Source organism: Oryctolagus cuniculus, chromosome 16, assembly GCF_964237555.1.
Source record: "Oryctolagus cuniculus chromosome 16, mOryCun1.1, whole genome shotgun sequence".
Classification (NCBI taxonomy): Eukaryota; Metazoa; Chordata; class Mammalia; order Lagomorpha; family Leporidae; genus Oryctolagus; species Oryctolagus cuniculus.
The window spans coordinates 38,388,832-38,406,832 of record NC_091447.1 but is presented as its reverse complement, the minus strand read 5'-3'; the positions used below and the strand labels follow the sequence as shown (position 1 = coordinate 38,406,832).

Below are 18,001 nucleotides of genomic sequence, written 5' to 3'. Positions count from 1 at the left end.
TATACTGCTTTATAATTTTATAACACTTGGCTTATTTTTTTTCTTACAGAAATAAACTTTCGGGAAATGGCCTCTAAATCTTGGCTGAATTTTTTAGTCTTTCTCTGTGGATCAGCAATAGGATTTTTTTTATGTTCTCAACTGTTTAGTATTTTGCTGGGAGAACACAGTGACACCCAGCCTAACATTCTTCATAATGACCCTCATGCTAGGCATTCAGATGATAATGGACAGAATCATCTAGAAGGACAAATGAACTTCAATGCAGATTCCAGCCAACATAAAGGTATGATTTATTAAAGAGTAACATAAGCAGTATTTCTAAGTTTTTAAAAAACTGTAGAAATTAGAGTATTTTATTAAATCATAAGATGCCATCAACTCTCATACTCTTAGTTTTCATCTATTTCTTACTGTCTTTAACTTTAGCCCAGTTCCAGACAGTGTGGGAAAACATTTACACAATGCAAAGATCTCTGCAAATTGTGATTTGACAAAAAAGAATACCCAGGGAGCTTGAGAACAATTGGAGGGGTTGCCATTGTGGCAAAGCAGGTAAAGCTGCTGCCTGCCATGCCAGCATCCCATGTAGGTGCTGGTTCACGTCCTGGCTGCTCTGCTTCCAATCCAGCTCTTGCTAATGGCCTGATCAAAGCAGCAGAAGATGGCCCAAGTGTTTGGGACCCTGTCACCCAATTGGGAGACCTGGATGAGGTCCTGGCTCCTGGCTTTGTCCTGGCCCAGCACTGGCTGTTGCAGTCATTTGGGTGGAGTGAACCAGCAGATGAAGGATCTCTCTCCCTCTCTGTAACTCTTTGAAAATTAATAAACCTTAAAAAAATAAAACAATTAGAATTCTGGGATGCAGAGGTTCCCCCATTGAGAGTTATTTTTCTAATCTTTCCAATAGTAAGTGACTTCTCCCTACCTCTCAAGAAGAGATTGAAGGGTCAATACCAAAGCCTGACCCAGTTTCATCAACCAGCAAGCACACGCTGCTGTGTTATGTGGTTGTTTAAACAACCGTGATTCAGTTCTGAACAGGTGCTCTGTGTTCTTAGCACAGAAGTTTGACCATTGTGCACTGGCTCTGTGGTGCAGCATCCTATCTTCACATGATCTTTGGAGCCAGGCTTCCCTAGCACTGCCAGGCTGCACTAAGGACACATGTTAGACACATCATACAAGGGTACTTCAAAAAGGTTTTGAAAAATGGAATTAAAGCATGTTTGTTTTGGTGCAAAAGTAATTGAAACCCATGTGTAGTTTTTTCATGTATTATCCATGAACTTTTTGAAACTCCTTACGTGCATGAGCTCACACAGTTTTGCACCACTGTAAAGTTACCTTTATTCCAACTCCATGAACTTTATTGAAGTACCTTCATATTTGTCCTTGAACGATTCATAACATGTGAGTTTGTTAAGTCTCTCTGGTTGTCTCATTGAATAGTTTTTCCTTTTAACTCCTAAAACTTGTTCTTCTTATATTCCTAATTTTATATAGCTCAGTATCATCTGCCTAAGTCAAAAACTGTGAAATCATGGTAGGTATTTTTTTCCACATACCAATCCCATTTTTTACTTTTCCAATATCTTTCTCCCCATTCACAGTACAGTCTCCCTAAATTTAGGCTTCAGCTGGACCCATGTCCAGCTTTACCTTGCCTTTTGTCCTTTATTTTGGTGACCTACTCATTTAAATATCTTTTTTTGGCATCATTTATTTTTCCTACTGTTTGTTGCTTTTCTCTGTTCAATCCATTGCTGTTTATCTCCCACTGCTTTCCGCTCAGCACACTGAACCCTTGGTAAATACCTCTATGATGGTGTGTCTCAGTAGGTAGCAGTCACTGGTTTGGACGTCCAGCAAGCTCCCCTACGAGACAGTGAATCTAGGAGATGCGTCTTGCTCATCTTTCATCTCTTCTGCCAGCACATGCCTGTGTACAAATAGGAGAGGCCTTCGAAAATGTGAATTGGGAAAAAATTAGATGACTTCAAATTTTTTTTACAGGAAAATCAACTTTAATTTCCATTTTCCCATGAACTTTTTGAGGTATCCTTACAGTTAATGAGTAGTTGGAAGAATGAGAGAATCTACTAGACCTCAGCAGTAAGGAAAAAGTTTAAAAAATATATATATATAAGAGGGAGAGACAGAGAGAGATCTTCCATTCACTGGTTCACTCCCTAGATGGCCCCAATGGCCAAAACTAAGCCAGGTGCTTCATCCAGGCCTCCCATATGAATGGCAGGGGCCCAAATACTTGTTCCATCTTCAGCTACTTTTCCCAGGCCATTAACAGAGCTGGGTTGAAAGTGGAACAGCCGGGACATAAACTGGCATCCATAGGGGGTTCCAGTGTTGCAAGTGGTGGCATCACCCAGTACATGAAAATGCCAGCCCCAACAGCTGTCTTAAGTGAAACATACTGGGGATCCTGGGGTGCACCATTGTGTCCATTCAGTGATTGGTGTATCTGTGGAGCTAAAAGGTTGGCTCTCCAAGTATATGCAGTGTGAATGTTTTCTGACAAAATTACGTAGTTTTGTCCTTTTAGATTGAATTATTGGAATTTGGAGGGGTATGTGAATATTTTCATGATAACCCCACCCTTTGTCTTCTAACTCCCTCTCAGTTACTTGTGGATTATACCCTTTTTTTTTTTTTTCCAGGTCCAAGCCTTTGTAACTCCTTATTTGATCTTAACTTTAAGGGTATACTTCCTGTGGGTACAGCCTCGAGAATTGTTGTTCAAACTGTGGGTTGCAAGACTTACACTGGTCAACTAAATATTATGCTTGAAACTAAACTTTTATAGGAATTTGACACAGTAATTTCATCTGAGTCTAAAAACTTAGGGCTTGTGTTTCTTTTTCAAGTGATGCATTTTCACAGAAGTATAGGTCTAATTGTAAGGAATAAAGGTTAGTCCTTTACCACAGATAATTTGAGAAGCACTGGTCTAGAGTCTCATCATCGAGCTCTTTCTCCACATCAGTGCTACTCAGATTGTGGGGTTCTGGCCTGATCACTTTGAATTGTTTACACCCAGAAAAGAAGTTTGTACTAGAATGTGAGTCAGTTTAAGTCCTTCAGTTCACTGCTTACTGAATTGGACTTCTGTGGTGGCAGTGGCTGCGGCGGCAGGGGGTGGGGAGTAGGTATAAGACATCCCTCATGAAAGGAGCTATACATTGCTTTGTATTCTGGCATAAGGTCCCTATTTTTTAAAGAATTATTTAAAAGAACAAGAGAGAGAGAGACAGAGATTGATTTCCACTCACTGATTCACTCTCCAAATGGCTGCCAGAGCCAGGAACTCCATCTGGGCCTCCCATGTGGATGGCAAGAGCCCAAAGCACTTGGGCCATTATCCACTACCTTCCAGGCACATGAGCAGGAAGCTTGATCTGAAGCAAAGCAGCTGGGCATCTGAACCAGCATTCTCCTATGGGATGCTGGTATCACAAGCAGCGACTTAACCTGCTGCACCACAATGCCAACTCCCAGGTCCTCATTTCATTTCTTTACAAAGTGATAATTTTTAAAAATAAAGCTTTAAGACAGTCTTGGAAATTCCACTTGTACCCCTTGCTGTGTGGCTGACTGATTGATTTGCATCTTGGACTGAAGTATATTAGCATCAGAACTAAGTTTGGCCATGCATTAACTCCTCTGCTTTGAACTGGGGTCTCTTGAAAGCCTTCACGGTTACCTCAGGGTCCTTGTAGAAATTCTTATCAGTGGAGTGGGCATGGTCAAGCAGTTAAAGGTTATGCTTTGGGACACCACATGCTATATTGGATTGCCTGAGTTTGAATCTCTGCTCTACTTCCAGTCCAGCTTCTTGCTCATGTGCCCACTGAGAGACAGCAGGTGATGGCTCAAGTGTTCAGGTCCCTGCCACCCATGTGGGAGACCTTGATGGGGTTCTGAGCTCCTGGCTGCAGCCTGGCCCAGCTCAGGCTGTTGTGGGCATTCGGGTAGTGAATCAACAGATGGGAGTTATCTCTGTCACTCTGCCTTTCAACAGTAAAAATACAACTTTTGTCAAGTTTTTTTCCTTCAAAATTGTTTTAAAAACCCCAGTGCTATGGGGCCCTTTGGGTTTTTCCTCTCTTGGAAGTCCCTCTCCATGCTGCTCTGGCTGGAGTTCTTTGACTCTAATAAATCTTTTTAATATCTCAAATAAATAAAACTTCTGGAAAAAGGAAATTGTTAACAGTGGACTTTGCAAGCTTCAGAAGTGAACTGCCACTTCAGGTGTCCCTTCAGCAACTGAGAAATTCCTGTCGGTGTTCTATTGAAAACCTGCTGGAGTTTGCTTTGTAGCATGAAATGCCAAGCAGAGACTACTGAAAGCAATACTTAATGTAACATGTTTGAATTGCTAGAACAACTTATAAAACAAAAAATCTGATCCAGTCCGAGTTGGGGCCTGAGATCTGCCTTTCTGGCAAGTTCCCAAACCAGTTTGATTAACAATTTAGGTCACAGTGACAGCTCTTATTAGCTACAGTGATCTTGGTAAGGTTGACATTAAACCAATCAGAATGTCAGTTCACATTTGGTTGAGTTTTGCTTTCCTTCAGCTGAATCCTGATAGGAAGGTCTTTGAAATTGTTTACAAAATGTTTTCAATGCAAGTTATTTGGATTTTCTGCCTATGTAAATATAACTCTTTAAAAATATTTGTTTAATAGATGAGAACACAGACATCGCTGAAAACCTCTATCAGAAAGTTAAAATTCTTTGCTGGGTTATGACAGGCCCTCAAAATCTAGAGAAAAAGGCCAGACACGTCAAAGTAACATGGGCCCAGCGTTGTAATAAAGTGCTGTTTATGAGTTCAGAAGAAAATAAAGACTTCCCTACCGTGGGATTAAAAACCAAAGAAGGCAGAGATCAGCTATACTGGAAAACAATTAAAGCTTTTCAGTATGTTCATGACCATTATTTAGAAGATGCCGATTGGTTTCTGAAAGCTGATGATGATACATATGTCATACTGGACAACTTGAGATGGCTTCTTTCAAAATATGACCCTGAAGAGCCCATTTACTTCGGGAGAAGATTTAAGCCCTATGTAAAGCAGGGCTACATGAGTGGAGGAGCGGGATATGTACTAAGCAAAGAAGCCCTACGGAGATTTGTTGATGCATTCAAAACAGACAAATGTACACATAGTTCCTCCATTGAAGACTTAGCACTGGGAAGATGCATGGAAATTATAAATGTCCAAGCAGGAGATTCCAGAGATACCACTGGAAAAGAAACTTTTCATCCCTTTGTACCGGAACACCACTTAATCAAAGGTTATCTCCCCAGAACCTTTTGGTACTGGAATTATAACTATTATCCTCCTATAGAGGTAAGTTTAGAAATGTTATTACTATAAATACTTGTGCTGGTTGCCACCCCCACTTTTTTTTTAAGATTTGAAAGGCAGAGTTAGATCTTCCAGCCGCTGGTTCACTCCCACGATGGCTGCAATGGTCAGGGCTAGGACAGGCTGAAGCCGAGAGTCTGAAGCTTCATCTGGGTTTTTCACGTGAATGTAGGGGCCCAATCACTTGGGCCATTTCCCAGGCACATCAGCAGTGAACTGGATCGGAAGTGGAACATCCAGGATTCAGAACTGGCACCCATGTGGTTTGCAGGCATTGGCTTAACCGTTATGCCATAATGCTGGTCTCTCTGGTTGACTTTCATTGATTCAAAAAAAAATAATATATTGTCTTTAGTGCCAATAACTAGGAATCTCCCTTGTTCCTTTTTATAGAGAGTGATAGTATAACTAAACAGATGAGACCAGGGGCATCAGCAGTAATCATTTAATTACTATCTTTGGGTCCTATGTATGTCAGCCATTGAAAATGGAGAAGTGAGTGAACACAGCCAAACTAGCTAAGGATTTAATATGAATTCAGGGAATGTTAAGAGTCTTTTAGAAAAAGAAAGGCAACAAGGGGATGGAGTACTCTGGTTTGACTAAGGCAGGCCTCTTAGGGGCTGGTGTTGTGGCGCAGGCATCCCATATGGGTGCCAGTTCTAGTCCCAGCTGCTGCTCTTCCGATCCAGCTCTCTGCTGTGGCCTGGGAAAGCAGTAGAAGATGGCCCAAGTCTTTGGGCCCCTGCACCCACCTGGGAGAGCCGGAAGAAGCTCCTGGCTTCAGATTGGTGCAGCCATTTGGGGAGTGAACCAGTGGATGGAAGACCTCTCTCTCTCTACTACTCTTTCAAATAAATGAAATAAATCTAAAAAAAAAAAAAAAAAAAAAAAAAAAAAGCCTCTTAAAATGGGAGACTTCGGGAACAGGCTATGGACTGATCCCTTTTTATGAAAATTCCAGAAATACAGATATTTGAGAAGAGTATAATACTGTGTACCCAGCAGACAGTTTTACTAAATATTAATCCTTTGCCACATTTACTTAATTTTTGAAAGAAAAACATGTTGTGTATGGTTGAGGACTACATGCTTTCCCCAATCTGATTATCTTACCTTATTCCCTAGAGTTAACACTATCATGAAATTAGTTTTGCTTATTACCATGCACATTTTAATATCTTCCTACTTGTTCTATGTATTCACAAATACAATGCAGTATTGTTTTATGGGTTTTTAAAATACATTTAACTATATCATATGCATCTTTGTACAAGTTGCCCTTTTCATACAACATTGTGATTCATCAGCATTAATATGTATCTGCTTTATTAAACGGTTGACTAATCTATGAATGTACTATAATTTATACATTCTTCTGCTGATACTTGTTTAGTAAACTTTTTACTATTGTAAGCATTGCTGTGTTGAAGCCAGAAACCATGAAAGTAAGCTTTTAGACTCAATTCTGTTATTAATAATGCCTTTAGGCGAGTCACTAGTTCTCTCTGCCTTGTTTGCTGTGACCCTTAACATGCAAATAAGAACACTTCATGGTGCCGCTCTGTTCTGCACAAGCCAGTGCTTCCAGATGATCAGCTAGAACAGTGGTTTACAACCAGAGGCAGCTTTGTTTCTTCAGGGACATTTGCCAAGGTCTGGAGACATTAAAAAAAAATTAACTGATGCATGTATAGGATACCATGTGATATTGGATTTTTTCACTGTCTCAACTAGGAGGTTACTAGTGATATCTAGTGGATAGAAGATCACTGAATTATAAACCCACTAGATGTTTAGCATCCTACAAGGCACAGGACAGCCCCCCTTAACAAAGAATTATGTGACCCAACATGTCAGTAGTGCTGAGGTCTAGGACGTTTGACCTTGGCTGTGGGTGATTAGCTGTAAAAAGAAACGCTGAAGCCAATCCCTGCTGCTTCTGTTGTCCACCACCAGTTTCCTTGTGACTTACATAGACAAGATAGCTAATCCTTACAGTGATTCTCCATTTAACAGATGACATACCACTCAGGAAATTCAGGCTGCTTGACTATGAATCTTCTCTGAGAACTTGCCAGATTTTCTCCCTTGGTCCTTGCCAAGACGTCCAAGTCTGAAGTTTAGTTGGGGTCAGCTGGATGAAACATTTGCCACGTCCCAGGACTGACTTTGTGACTATTTGATTCTGAATCAGTTTCTTTTTCTGTTTTCTTGCCTTCTCATTTATTACAAATTTTTGTTTTATTTTCAGCTTTTTCTCATGCCAACCCAATAAGCAATCTATGAGAACTGGATAATTGAACAGAGTTTTAAACCTAACTGACCATCCTGATGGGACCTGAATGTGATTATTTTATCAATAATAGATAATATTGAGAATTTATCATAAGGAATCATAATCCCAAATATTTTATACACATTGTTTCCTTTAAGCAACCACTTTTTGCAGATGAGGAAAGAGAAGCTTACAGAGATTATATAAAGTATTAGGTTGTGGATACACAGCGGGGCCAGGCCTTATAGTCATCGGATGCTCAAGTCGTTGTCTCTTCAAGACCAAACCAAGCAGAAAGTTCCAGTGAGAGAGTTAGGAAAAGAAAGCAGAAGTTGGAGAAATAAAGCTTTATCTTTTGTGTAGCTGCCCCTTTCACTTGAAGAAGCCTCAAGAATTTTATCTGCAAAACTGAAGAATGTAGTAGTGTTAGTTAGAAATACTTTGGCATTTGTTCTTGTTTTTAAATCGTCAGAAACTCTGAAAGATTCTCATTTTCTTCTAATAAGTTAAATAAATAATAAATAATGAAAATAATGACTGTAGCAAGTCAGGTGCCTCTGCTTTACCTTGGCAGCTTTCACGCTTAGATTCTTTTAAAATGTGCATTTCCTTGATAAGTAGCTATTTAGTATGTTAGCAGTGTGCTTTATTAACAATGCGTGTTTCCACTGTTCTTTTTTTTTTAGGGTCCAGGTTGCTGTTCTGATCTTGCAGTTTCTTTTCATTATGTTGATTCTACAACTATGTATGAATTAGAATACCTCGTTTATCATCTTCGTCCATATGGTTATTTATACAGATACCAACCTGAATTACCTGAAAATATATTAAAGGAAATAAGTCAAGCAAACAAAAATGAAGATTCAAAAGTAAAATTAGGAAACCCTTGAAAGAAACCATGAATTGACAGAGATAAAATGGCTGTCATTGCATTGAAGGAGGACTTCTGCATTTTTGACATACAGAACCCTGGAATCTCAGTGGGCAATTCTAAGTGACCATTCCATAATAGAGATCTTTGACATATAAATGACTGTAAACTGAAGCTTTAAATGAGCTGTGAAGTCTGTTAAAATGTGTTTTGATACATACAGTAATATATAAATATATATATATGAATAATTTGTGTTTTTAAAATGGTGGCCAGGGAGAGGAACCAGGAGAGATTTTGTTGCCTGTTCCTGACCATGTGTATTACTGTCACTGAGAAACTCAAACAGTTAATTGCTAGAGCAGTACTGCACTGTTAGTAACACACATGATGCTAAACTGATCTGCCTTAAAGAAAATTCTAGAAGGAAATATTGTTGCTCAGTGTTGTTTATAAACTCAAAAAATGAGTTTATATTTGCAGTATGATATAAATGAACCAAACCCCAACAAACAGCATTTTTGTCAACTGAAAGTTTGGCTGAGATTATTTATAATTGGCAGTATTTCTTCCAGAAGAACGTAGAGTAAGAATGGCACTTCTCCTAAAGTGCATTAATAAAACCACATTTTGAAATTATCCTGGGCCTTGACTATATTGTATCCTGGGTTCTAATTAGCAGTTAACCCTCCAGTTCCTGGTTATTTCTTTTCTAAATATGTTTAACCACTCTTGAATACTATTCTCCACTTTTAATATTTATTTACTCACAGCATTAATAGCTTTCTGTAAACATGCATTTTAAGTTACTTGGTTCCCACATTTCTCGTTACTTTTAGGTAACGAATAAGTAAATTTCATGCCGTTTAGGCATTCTTTTGTATCAGTGCCACTCTCAGGAATCATTAAGTGACATTTTAAATTGATTATTTAAAACTTTTTCCAATTACATAATTATATTTCATTTTATTTTTCTGTTGAGAGATAACTTGTTTAAAGCAAAGTTTGTAAAGCACTTTTAGGATCGCAGGTGGCTAATACTCTGGCAAGATATTTTGAATGGGAGATTTTGTTAATTAAAAACATTAGAAAATGCAGAATGCTTAAACAAGCTAAACTGTCACCTATTTAAAAACCAAATACTTTATGGGTCACAATGGAAAGTTTGATGCCGACTTACAATTGTGGGGTAATTGTCTTGCCAGTGGACAGCAGAATACCCATCCAATACTGTTGTCAAAAATAGTCACAAGTAATTCCATTTTCATTGTAGTGACTCCCTAAAGAGTTTCTGGAAGGAAAGAAAATTCTCAATTTTTGTTGTCTTTAGTAATCTAAGTGCTGAGTGTATTGTAACAGAATATATTAGACTTTATCAGATTACTTTTTATGTTACAAATTATTTGCATTTTTCATGTCATTATGCTAACTTTACTTGGCTGTCACACCATTGACTGTGCTGCTTCCCTAAATATATTTATTGTGCCAAAACATGTCAAAACCATGACCTCCCTGGATGGTCTGTTGAGAAGATGTTCATTTCAGTGGCTGGTTGTGGAGTACTCTCTGCATAATGAAAACACGTACCACTTGTTATCTGTTCAGTTGTTGTTTGTTGTTTTCATGATAGTATCATCTGCCAAGAATTCAAGGTATTCATTCTGTTCTTTGAACAGCTAGCTCTTCACCGTGATGTGGACATGAAATTTTTATATATGCTTCTTTTCTTTACTGGAAGTATAAATTCTTTATCGTAAACATCCAGAAACCCTAAAATTTACTCATAAAAAGGTAAATGTTGAGGAGAATCCTGGGCTCTGGAGTTAGACAGCTTGGGTTGAAAGTCTCGCTTCATCACTGTTTTTGCTACCTTGAGCAATTTACTTATTTCTCTGTGCCTCAGTTTCCTTGTCTGTAAGTTAGATATTACTACTACCTACCTCACAGGATTTACATGAGGATTAAATAAGTGCATGTATGTAAGGCTCAGAACACTGGCCCAGAACAGGGAGCAATAAGATTTTATTTTTATTCTCTTACCTTTGTGTGTAAATATTTAAATAGATGATTAAATGAGACACTGAAGTAAGTATTTTATACATTACTTATAAGTAATAGCTGGCATTTATCTAGTGCCTACTATTTGACAGGTACTGTGCTTAGATGCTCTGTGTGTATCAGCGTGAATCCTCAACATTTAGGTGATAATCTCATTTTATAGATGAGGAAACTGGAGTTCAGAGTTAAGATCACTTTTCCACTGTCACAAAGCTAGGAGCTAACAGAGCTAGGATTTACGCTCAAGTCCTGTGTTAGTCGTGTAGCATTATTTCCATTTTAATTTATAGTATGTGACAGTACATCAACCAGTACTAGATTAACCAGCCAAATTGTTGTCATAGTGGTTCTTATTTTGAGTCTCTCACTCTTGCCTGGGAACTGTTGAAGTACAGATCTCAAAACCCTAGTCCACCAGATCTCTAACTTTAGCTTGTTGCCCAGGAGTCTCCATTCTTACTAGACGGCCTAGGGCAGTGGCCACAAGGTGTGGTCCCAACAAACCCCATCAGTACCACCTGGAGACTTGTCCAAGATGCAGCCTCTCTCGGGCCTCACCCTACAGCCACTGCCTCAGAAACTTTGCAGGCGAGCCCAGCATTTGTGTTTAAACAAGCACTAGAGGTAAATCATTTTCACCCTAGTTTGAGAACCCAACTACTTACATGGTTCTGGTGCCGACATCTGGCACACACCAAAGGTTACTTACTGCACTATACATATTTTTCAAACACTTAAATAACTAATGTTTTAAATCAGTATAGTCCAGGATTACACTATATTCAGTGTAAAATACTTAAAATACAATTTCAACGGTCACTGGATCATTCATTTTAGCAAAATTCTTTAGCTCCTCCAGACTGATATCAAAGCCCACAGTAAAATCTGTAATTCTCTCAAGTTCAGCAATTTCACAGTGGGGCAGGCAGGGTTCCTTAAGTATTAATAAGTACATACTGCTTCATTAAAAGCATACATAAATGTAATCAAAAGTGTCCACTGTTGTAACTAGAGTTTTTAAATAGGGGTAGCAAAATGGTATTTTATAATATGCAGAGCATTTTCCTGCTAATTCATAATATCAATTTAAAATTTCATCACTTTTAAGAATCATTTGTCTTAGGTGACATAAGTAAAAAAAAAAATTCTTCTAGTATTTGATAGAGTACATCAAACCAGATTTCATGATAATGATTTATCATCTTAGATTAAGATCTTCGTCATTTGAGCGAATGCTTTTGATGTGCTCTCAGAACATAAGGCTTTGATGTCTTGGGTTCTCTTACAGCAGTATTCGTGTATTCTCTAATGGCAAGTTCATAGATACAAGGCAAATTTTTGTCCCAGAGTTTCCTTCCAAATCCTAAAACTTCAGAGGAGGTTTTACTACTGTAAAAAGCTTCACAAATAAATCACTAACCAGTTTTTAATATTTTTTGAATATGATAATTAAAATTGGGCATTGGATTTGCTAACTGGTTACTTTCCATAATTGTTTGCGTATCAGCTTTGTACTTCCTTGCGCCTCTCAAACCACTGTTATCAGATTGAGGCGCTACTGTACTTGAAAGAATCCTCAGTGTGGTAGCTCCTATCTAACCTTTTATTCTAAAGTTTCAGTTTGTTAGACCATTGTTCTGTCTTTGATCATTTGTTTCTGTTAACACCCTTCTTTATTTCTTTTAAAACTAACTTCTGTTTTCTAGCTACTCTTAAAGCTGCCTTTACAAGGTTAATTTGGCTTAATTAACTATAGGTTTCCCTATGAGATTGAAAGTAAACATCTAAGAATAATGCCTGTTGGCTCTCAGGAGGCTTGTGTTGTTTCAAAGCCTATAGTTTTTAAACTATTTCTACATCTACAATCATTGATCCTGTCACCACTCACCCTTTTCTCAGAAACAAACAGCAAAACCCTGCTTCATTTCTCTACTTCCTTACAGTAGACCTGACAGAACTGTACTTAAGAAATCTGGGGGACAATCTGTGGTATATTTTATGCTAAATGTAAGTTCTGTTGATTAAAAAAAGGAGTTATTTATATCTGAGTTGAAAAAAATTTTAACACAGATGGGAAGAAGAAATTTTACAAACTCTCTTGAGAGAACTGCTCTATTTTTCAGCTCCTTTACCTCCCTAGTTTTCAGTTGATATTAGCTAAGTTTGAATAACTTTCCAGGGCCCTGCCAAGTAATAATCTATGTGGAGTATATTGTTAGAGGGAAACTAATCTTACTGCTAAGCAGTGTGTTGTACTACATAGTGAATGTCTGTGTTTTGGAATTTTAAAATTATTTAAGGTAATAGTGTCATGAATGGTTTGAAAATGTCTGGTGACTTGCTTATTTTAAGTGATCACCATTAAGTCAGAAAAATGTATTTCTAAATGTTTTTTAAGTGCCTTTTGAAAATTTTTAAGCAACAGATTTGAACAACTGCATAAAATAAATTACCATGTTCAAAGTTGTTTCATCTGGTTATTTTTAAACTATAACAGTTGTGAGATAAATATCTTTTATGGATAGTGTCTGGGTTATTTTTCCAAAAATTTTAAATTGTTTTCCAATCATAGTTCTTCAGTTTGAATAGGTTTACATAATTTTATAGCAATATCTATTACTTACCTTAAAGTAACAAAATATTCCACCTCTGACTTAGAACAGTATACCTTAAAACAGTTAGAAGCACCTTCTCTGTTGTGTGTGTGTCTGTGTGTGTGGGAGAGAAAGAGAGTGAGAAAGAGGAGTGAACAAGACATTTCAGAGAGAGCTGTTAGAGCAGTTTCCTGCATAGGGCAACAGGAACACATCAGAAAGAAACATTTGAGCTGAGACCTGAATGACGGACTTTTGTATGCTGAGGAGTTACTTACATCTAGGCAGTTCTTCACACCTAGTAGTAAAGAATGTTCACAGCTTGGCTGAATCATGCTCTGGGCCAATATGAAAGCAGACTGAAAGGCAATGCACTGAACAAAAAACTTGTTTTTTCAGGCTTATTTCATGCAGAGCTCAGGTCCATTGATATTAAATGTATCTAGGACTTCTGGTGTATGCATAAAAATTTACCTGGTATTCTACATTTTTAAGATTTATTTTTTTGAGAAGCAGAGTTACAGAGAAGCAGAGGCAGAGAGAGATCTTTATCCACTGCTTCACTCCCAAAATGGCCGCAGTGGCCAGAGCTGGGCCAATCTGAAGGCAGGAGCCTAGAGCTGGGCAGCCGGGACTTGAACCGGTGTCCATATGGGATGCTGGCACTGTAGGCGGTGGCTTTACCAGCTACGCCACAGCACCAGCTCTATATTCCACATTATTCTAGGCAAGTTACTATCACGTGTTCATAAAGCCCTTGAGTCTAGCCAGCATGCCTCAATTTTCAGTAACCCAATATATTCATTAGATTCACTAATTGGTGTGTGCCAGCATAGTTTTGTGTGTACAGTTCTTTGGATTAGGTAATGCCACTCTTGCTGGAGTAGCACAGCTGTATGCTCTCACGTATTTAGGTAACCAAATGTTTTCCAGTTAGCTGTGTTTAGTTGTGCTGTTAATTGATGTCATTGGAAAGGAGATTTATTTACTAAACACAGATTTACTATAAGTTTTCCAAAGTATAACCTCATAATACTGGAAAAGATACAGGAGGATTATGTGAATTTATTTTCTTGCTCGAGGGAAGGGTTCAGCGTCAGATTTATTTTTCATCAGATCTAATAATGCTGACAGTATCAGCTGTCCCAGAGAAATCCTTTCAGTGGTTAGTTAAGACTGAACGAACACTTAACAGCTAAAGTGGATCAAGTTCAGCAGCATTGGCATTCTCCAGTAAGTCTGTGTTAGTGAGACGTGAACTTTGCCATGAGTGATTTGTTACTAACTCATGCATTTAGTTTTGCTGCCTAGAACGTTAGCTGCTGTCATTCTTGAAACTGCCTGTGTTGCATCATCTCTGATGCCAAACCTGGTGCTCTCTGCAGTCTGTTCTTGATGTTTCTGTTTGCAGGACTAAAATCTCATCTAGGACATGGAAACACTTTTCAGTAAGTGGGGTCTTCATAAAGTTTATGGGAAATGTGTATTATGAAAAAATTACCCATAGTGCTTTCTTCTATTTTTTTACACCAAGATATATCTTTAAATTCCATTTTTCCATGAACCTTTTCGAGTTCTCACATACATTACCTCTGTATTGTTTAGCTTAATGCAGCAGCTTACTTTGCAGTATCAAAAAACTGTCTTTTTAAATGAGATTCCACTCTAGAACTTAACCTTGAGTTTTCTAATGAGTGCCTGATGAAACAATAACAATATTTTCTCATTTGTACAATTGCTATATCCTGTACCATCTTAATACTGATTTGGATACAGTGTCCTAACAGCTGATCAGGCTTTAACTTTAGTGAGTTTTTCCCCACGGAACTTTTTTCCAAACTGCACTGTTTCCCTGCTGCTTTTCCCTTGACAGCAGAATCCTGCTGTCGGGAGCATGTAGACTGAATTTCACTTTCCACTAACTTCGCTGTCTTTGTTAGATCGGGAAGAAAAAGTAGTTTGGGTAGAAGTAATGATTCAACTTTTCCTTTAGTTCTACCCAGGACTGTCTTTCTTGATTTTGTATTGTTTGCTGGAATGATACACGTGTGTGTGTACCAGGTACAGAATGAGTTGGTTATGGTTACATGAATACTTTCTTTTTCATACTGATGAGATGTTTATAATAAGCTGTTTTCTTTGATGGGTTGTAGTTAAACTCCAACTTCCCCTCCTTTTTTCTGACTGTTTGAACCTGCCCCTACCCCTCTTTGTCTCCCTTGTCATTGGCAGCAGTTTTTTATGAAGACTTTTTATCATTGCCCCCACTTTATGTTAATGCTGTTCTTTTATAAACTTCTGTTCCCTCTAGCCAATGTAAGAAGCCTTTCTAGACGTCACTTAAGAGGAGGGAGAGGCAGCACACAGAATGCACACCAACACCATCCTAGAGTTTCCTGCAACCCAAGGAAGTGTTTTCTCTGGGACCTCCACAGTGAAGGGTGGGGGGAGGCTTCAATACTTGAAAGCCATTCAGAACCTGCCCTCAATGTCCTTAATCCCAGCTGATGTCATCTCTTGCCAAAGTGGTCCTGGAGATTTTGAATGGCACTCGTGACAGCAAGGTGTTACTAGGAACAGAATTAGAAGGTGTTTCCCCCTTATTTGAAACAAGGTGGGGAGAGGAGTCTCTGGTTTGGTAGAGGTGAGGTTCAGACCACAGGGAGTTATATAGAGAAGTTACATAATAAAGGTAGCATGTCTTGTCACTGCTAGTAGTCCTTGGCACCTAGTTCTGCTGATGTGGGAAACGTAATTGAATGCAAGCACAGCTTCTTCAAGTGGAGGTGGAGGAAGAAAACTTAAAGGCACTCAGCTCCCTATGCTAAGTATACACAAGTCTTTTTACCTGATTCCACAGGTGATGAGGTTATATAGAAATAATTCATGAGAAGGGACCAGACTGATGCCTTCCAGGATTTAAAAAATTAGATTCAAACCTCATCACAAGCAGTGACTTCCAGGAAATGTGTGTTGATATAACTGATTCTGATCTATAGGGCATTCTTAGCCTTGTTCACTAGATCAACAGTGGTCTCAGAACTAAAGGGACTGGACCCCGATGTCCAAGAGCGAGGTTATCTACTGTTGAGGACTGTCAGAGCTGACAAGCAGAAGAAGGGAGAATGTGGGGAGCAACTTGGACTAGACTAAGTTACTGGAATTAAGACTTATTCTATGCATTTGCTCTCCCACAATATGGCGCTGGGAGAGGAGTAAACAGCTTCTACACAGCTGCCTCCAGTTCAACCAATAAACTGTAGGACCTGCTCCTGATTGGAGGAGAGCAGCATACTCGGCGTGTGGGTAGCAGAGTTGGGATTGGTGGAAGAGGACTATAAAGGAGGAGAGAGACAACACGCACCAGGAACATCTAAGGGGAACATCTATCTGAAGGAACACCTGTGCAGCCCCCGAGAGAGCCGGCCGGCGGTGTGCCACTCCCCCGCGGAAGTGGGGAAAGTGGCAGGGGGAACCGCCCTTCCACGGAGGTGGAAGGGACGGTAGCCAACCCGGGGAGGGCCGAGCAGACAAAAGAACAGCGCAGGGTCTTGTGTCGTTCCTCCACGAAGAGGGGGAGCAACATAATGGTGCCGTGACTCGGATAGGAAACCTAGGCAGGGTTTAGTGTCGTTCCTCCACGAAGAGGGGGCGCGACAGGAGAATAGGAAGTATAGTTCATAGAATGAAGCATCTCAGGGCTGCTGCCTGCAGTGCCAGCATCCCATTATAGGTGCCGGTTCTAGTCCTGGCTGCTCCTCTTCCAGTCCAGCTCTCTGCTGTGGCCTGGGAAAGCAGTGGAGGATGACCCAAGTCCTTGGGCCCATGCACCTGCGTGGGAGACCTGGAAAGATCCTGGCTCCTGGCTTCAGATTGGCCCAGCTCCAGCTGTTGCGGCCAATTGGGTAGTGAACCAGTGAATGGAAGACCTCTCCTCTGTCTCTCCTCTGTGTAACCCTTTCAAATAAATCTTTAAAAAAAAAAAATGAGCATCTCTTACAAGATGAAAATATCCATACCTTCTAATTTTAGTGAGAGAAACTAACCTTTGCAGAAAAAAACTTTCAGTTTCGTTTTTCTGTTACCTTTTTGAAGTAACCTCCTGTTATAGTAAATGCTAATTTTAATTTTAAAACATTGTTCCTGTTTTATAGTTTAATTTTTGTACACTTTTTTTTTTTTTTTTTTGACAGGCAGAGCGGACAGTGAGAGAGACAGGCAGAGAGAAAGGTCTTCCTTTGCCGTTGGTTCACCCTCCAATGGCTGCTGCGGCCGGCGTACCACGCTGATCCGATGGCAGGAGCCAGGTACTTATCCTGGTCTCCCATGGGGTGCAGGGCCCAAGCACTTGGGCCATCCTCCACTGCACTCCCAGGCCACAGCAGAGAGCTGGCCTGGAAGAGGGGTAACCGGAACAGAATCTGGCGCCCCAACCGGGACTAGAACCCGGTGTGCCGGCGCCGCAAGGTGGAGGATTAGCCTAGTGAGCCACGGCACCAGCCTGTACACTGTTATTTTTGATTCCTCTCAATATTCTTTTATTGTGCTTGGTCATGTAGGAAAATAACTATAGGATAACTGTCTAATTGCCCCAATATATTTTGCGAATCCTTTTTTAAAAAAAAGTTGAGAAACAGAATGCCCCCATCTGCTGGCTCACTTCCCAAAGGCCCATACCAGTCTGTTCCAGACCAAAGTCAGGAGCTGGGACACAATCTCAGTCTCCCATAGGTGAGCCAGGAATCTGATTACTTGAGCCCATCACTGCTCTCCCCCAGATTCCCCCATCAAACCCAGTACTCCAA

The 18,001-nt window shown here is 39.6% G+C and overlaps 1 protein-coding gene across 6 annotated transcripts in view; it reads left to right on the top strand.

Annotated features, from left to right (window-relative positions):
- The window catches only part of C1GALT1 (core 1 synthase, glycoprotein-N-acetylgalactosamine 3-beta-galactosyltransferase 1), a 43,580-nt gene extending 30,512 nt beyond the window's left edge, over positions 1-13,068 (top strand). For all 6 annotated transcript variants that reach the window (XM_051852948.2, XM_051852950.2, XM_008261701.4 and 3 more), the window contains exons 2-4: positions 50-286; positions 4,710-5,377; positions 8,360-13,068. In XM_051852948.2, the coding sequence (XP_051708908.1) occupies positions 50-286; positions 4,710-5,377; positions 8,360-8,563 (1,109 nt within the window). In that variant the 3' untranslated portion in view covers positions 8,564-13,068. The remainder of the gene's footprint in view (positions 1-49; positions 287-4,709; positions 5,378-8,359) is intronic.
- Positions 13,069-18,001: the final 4,933 nt, after the last annotated feature.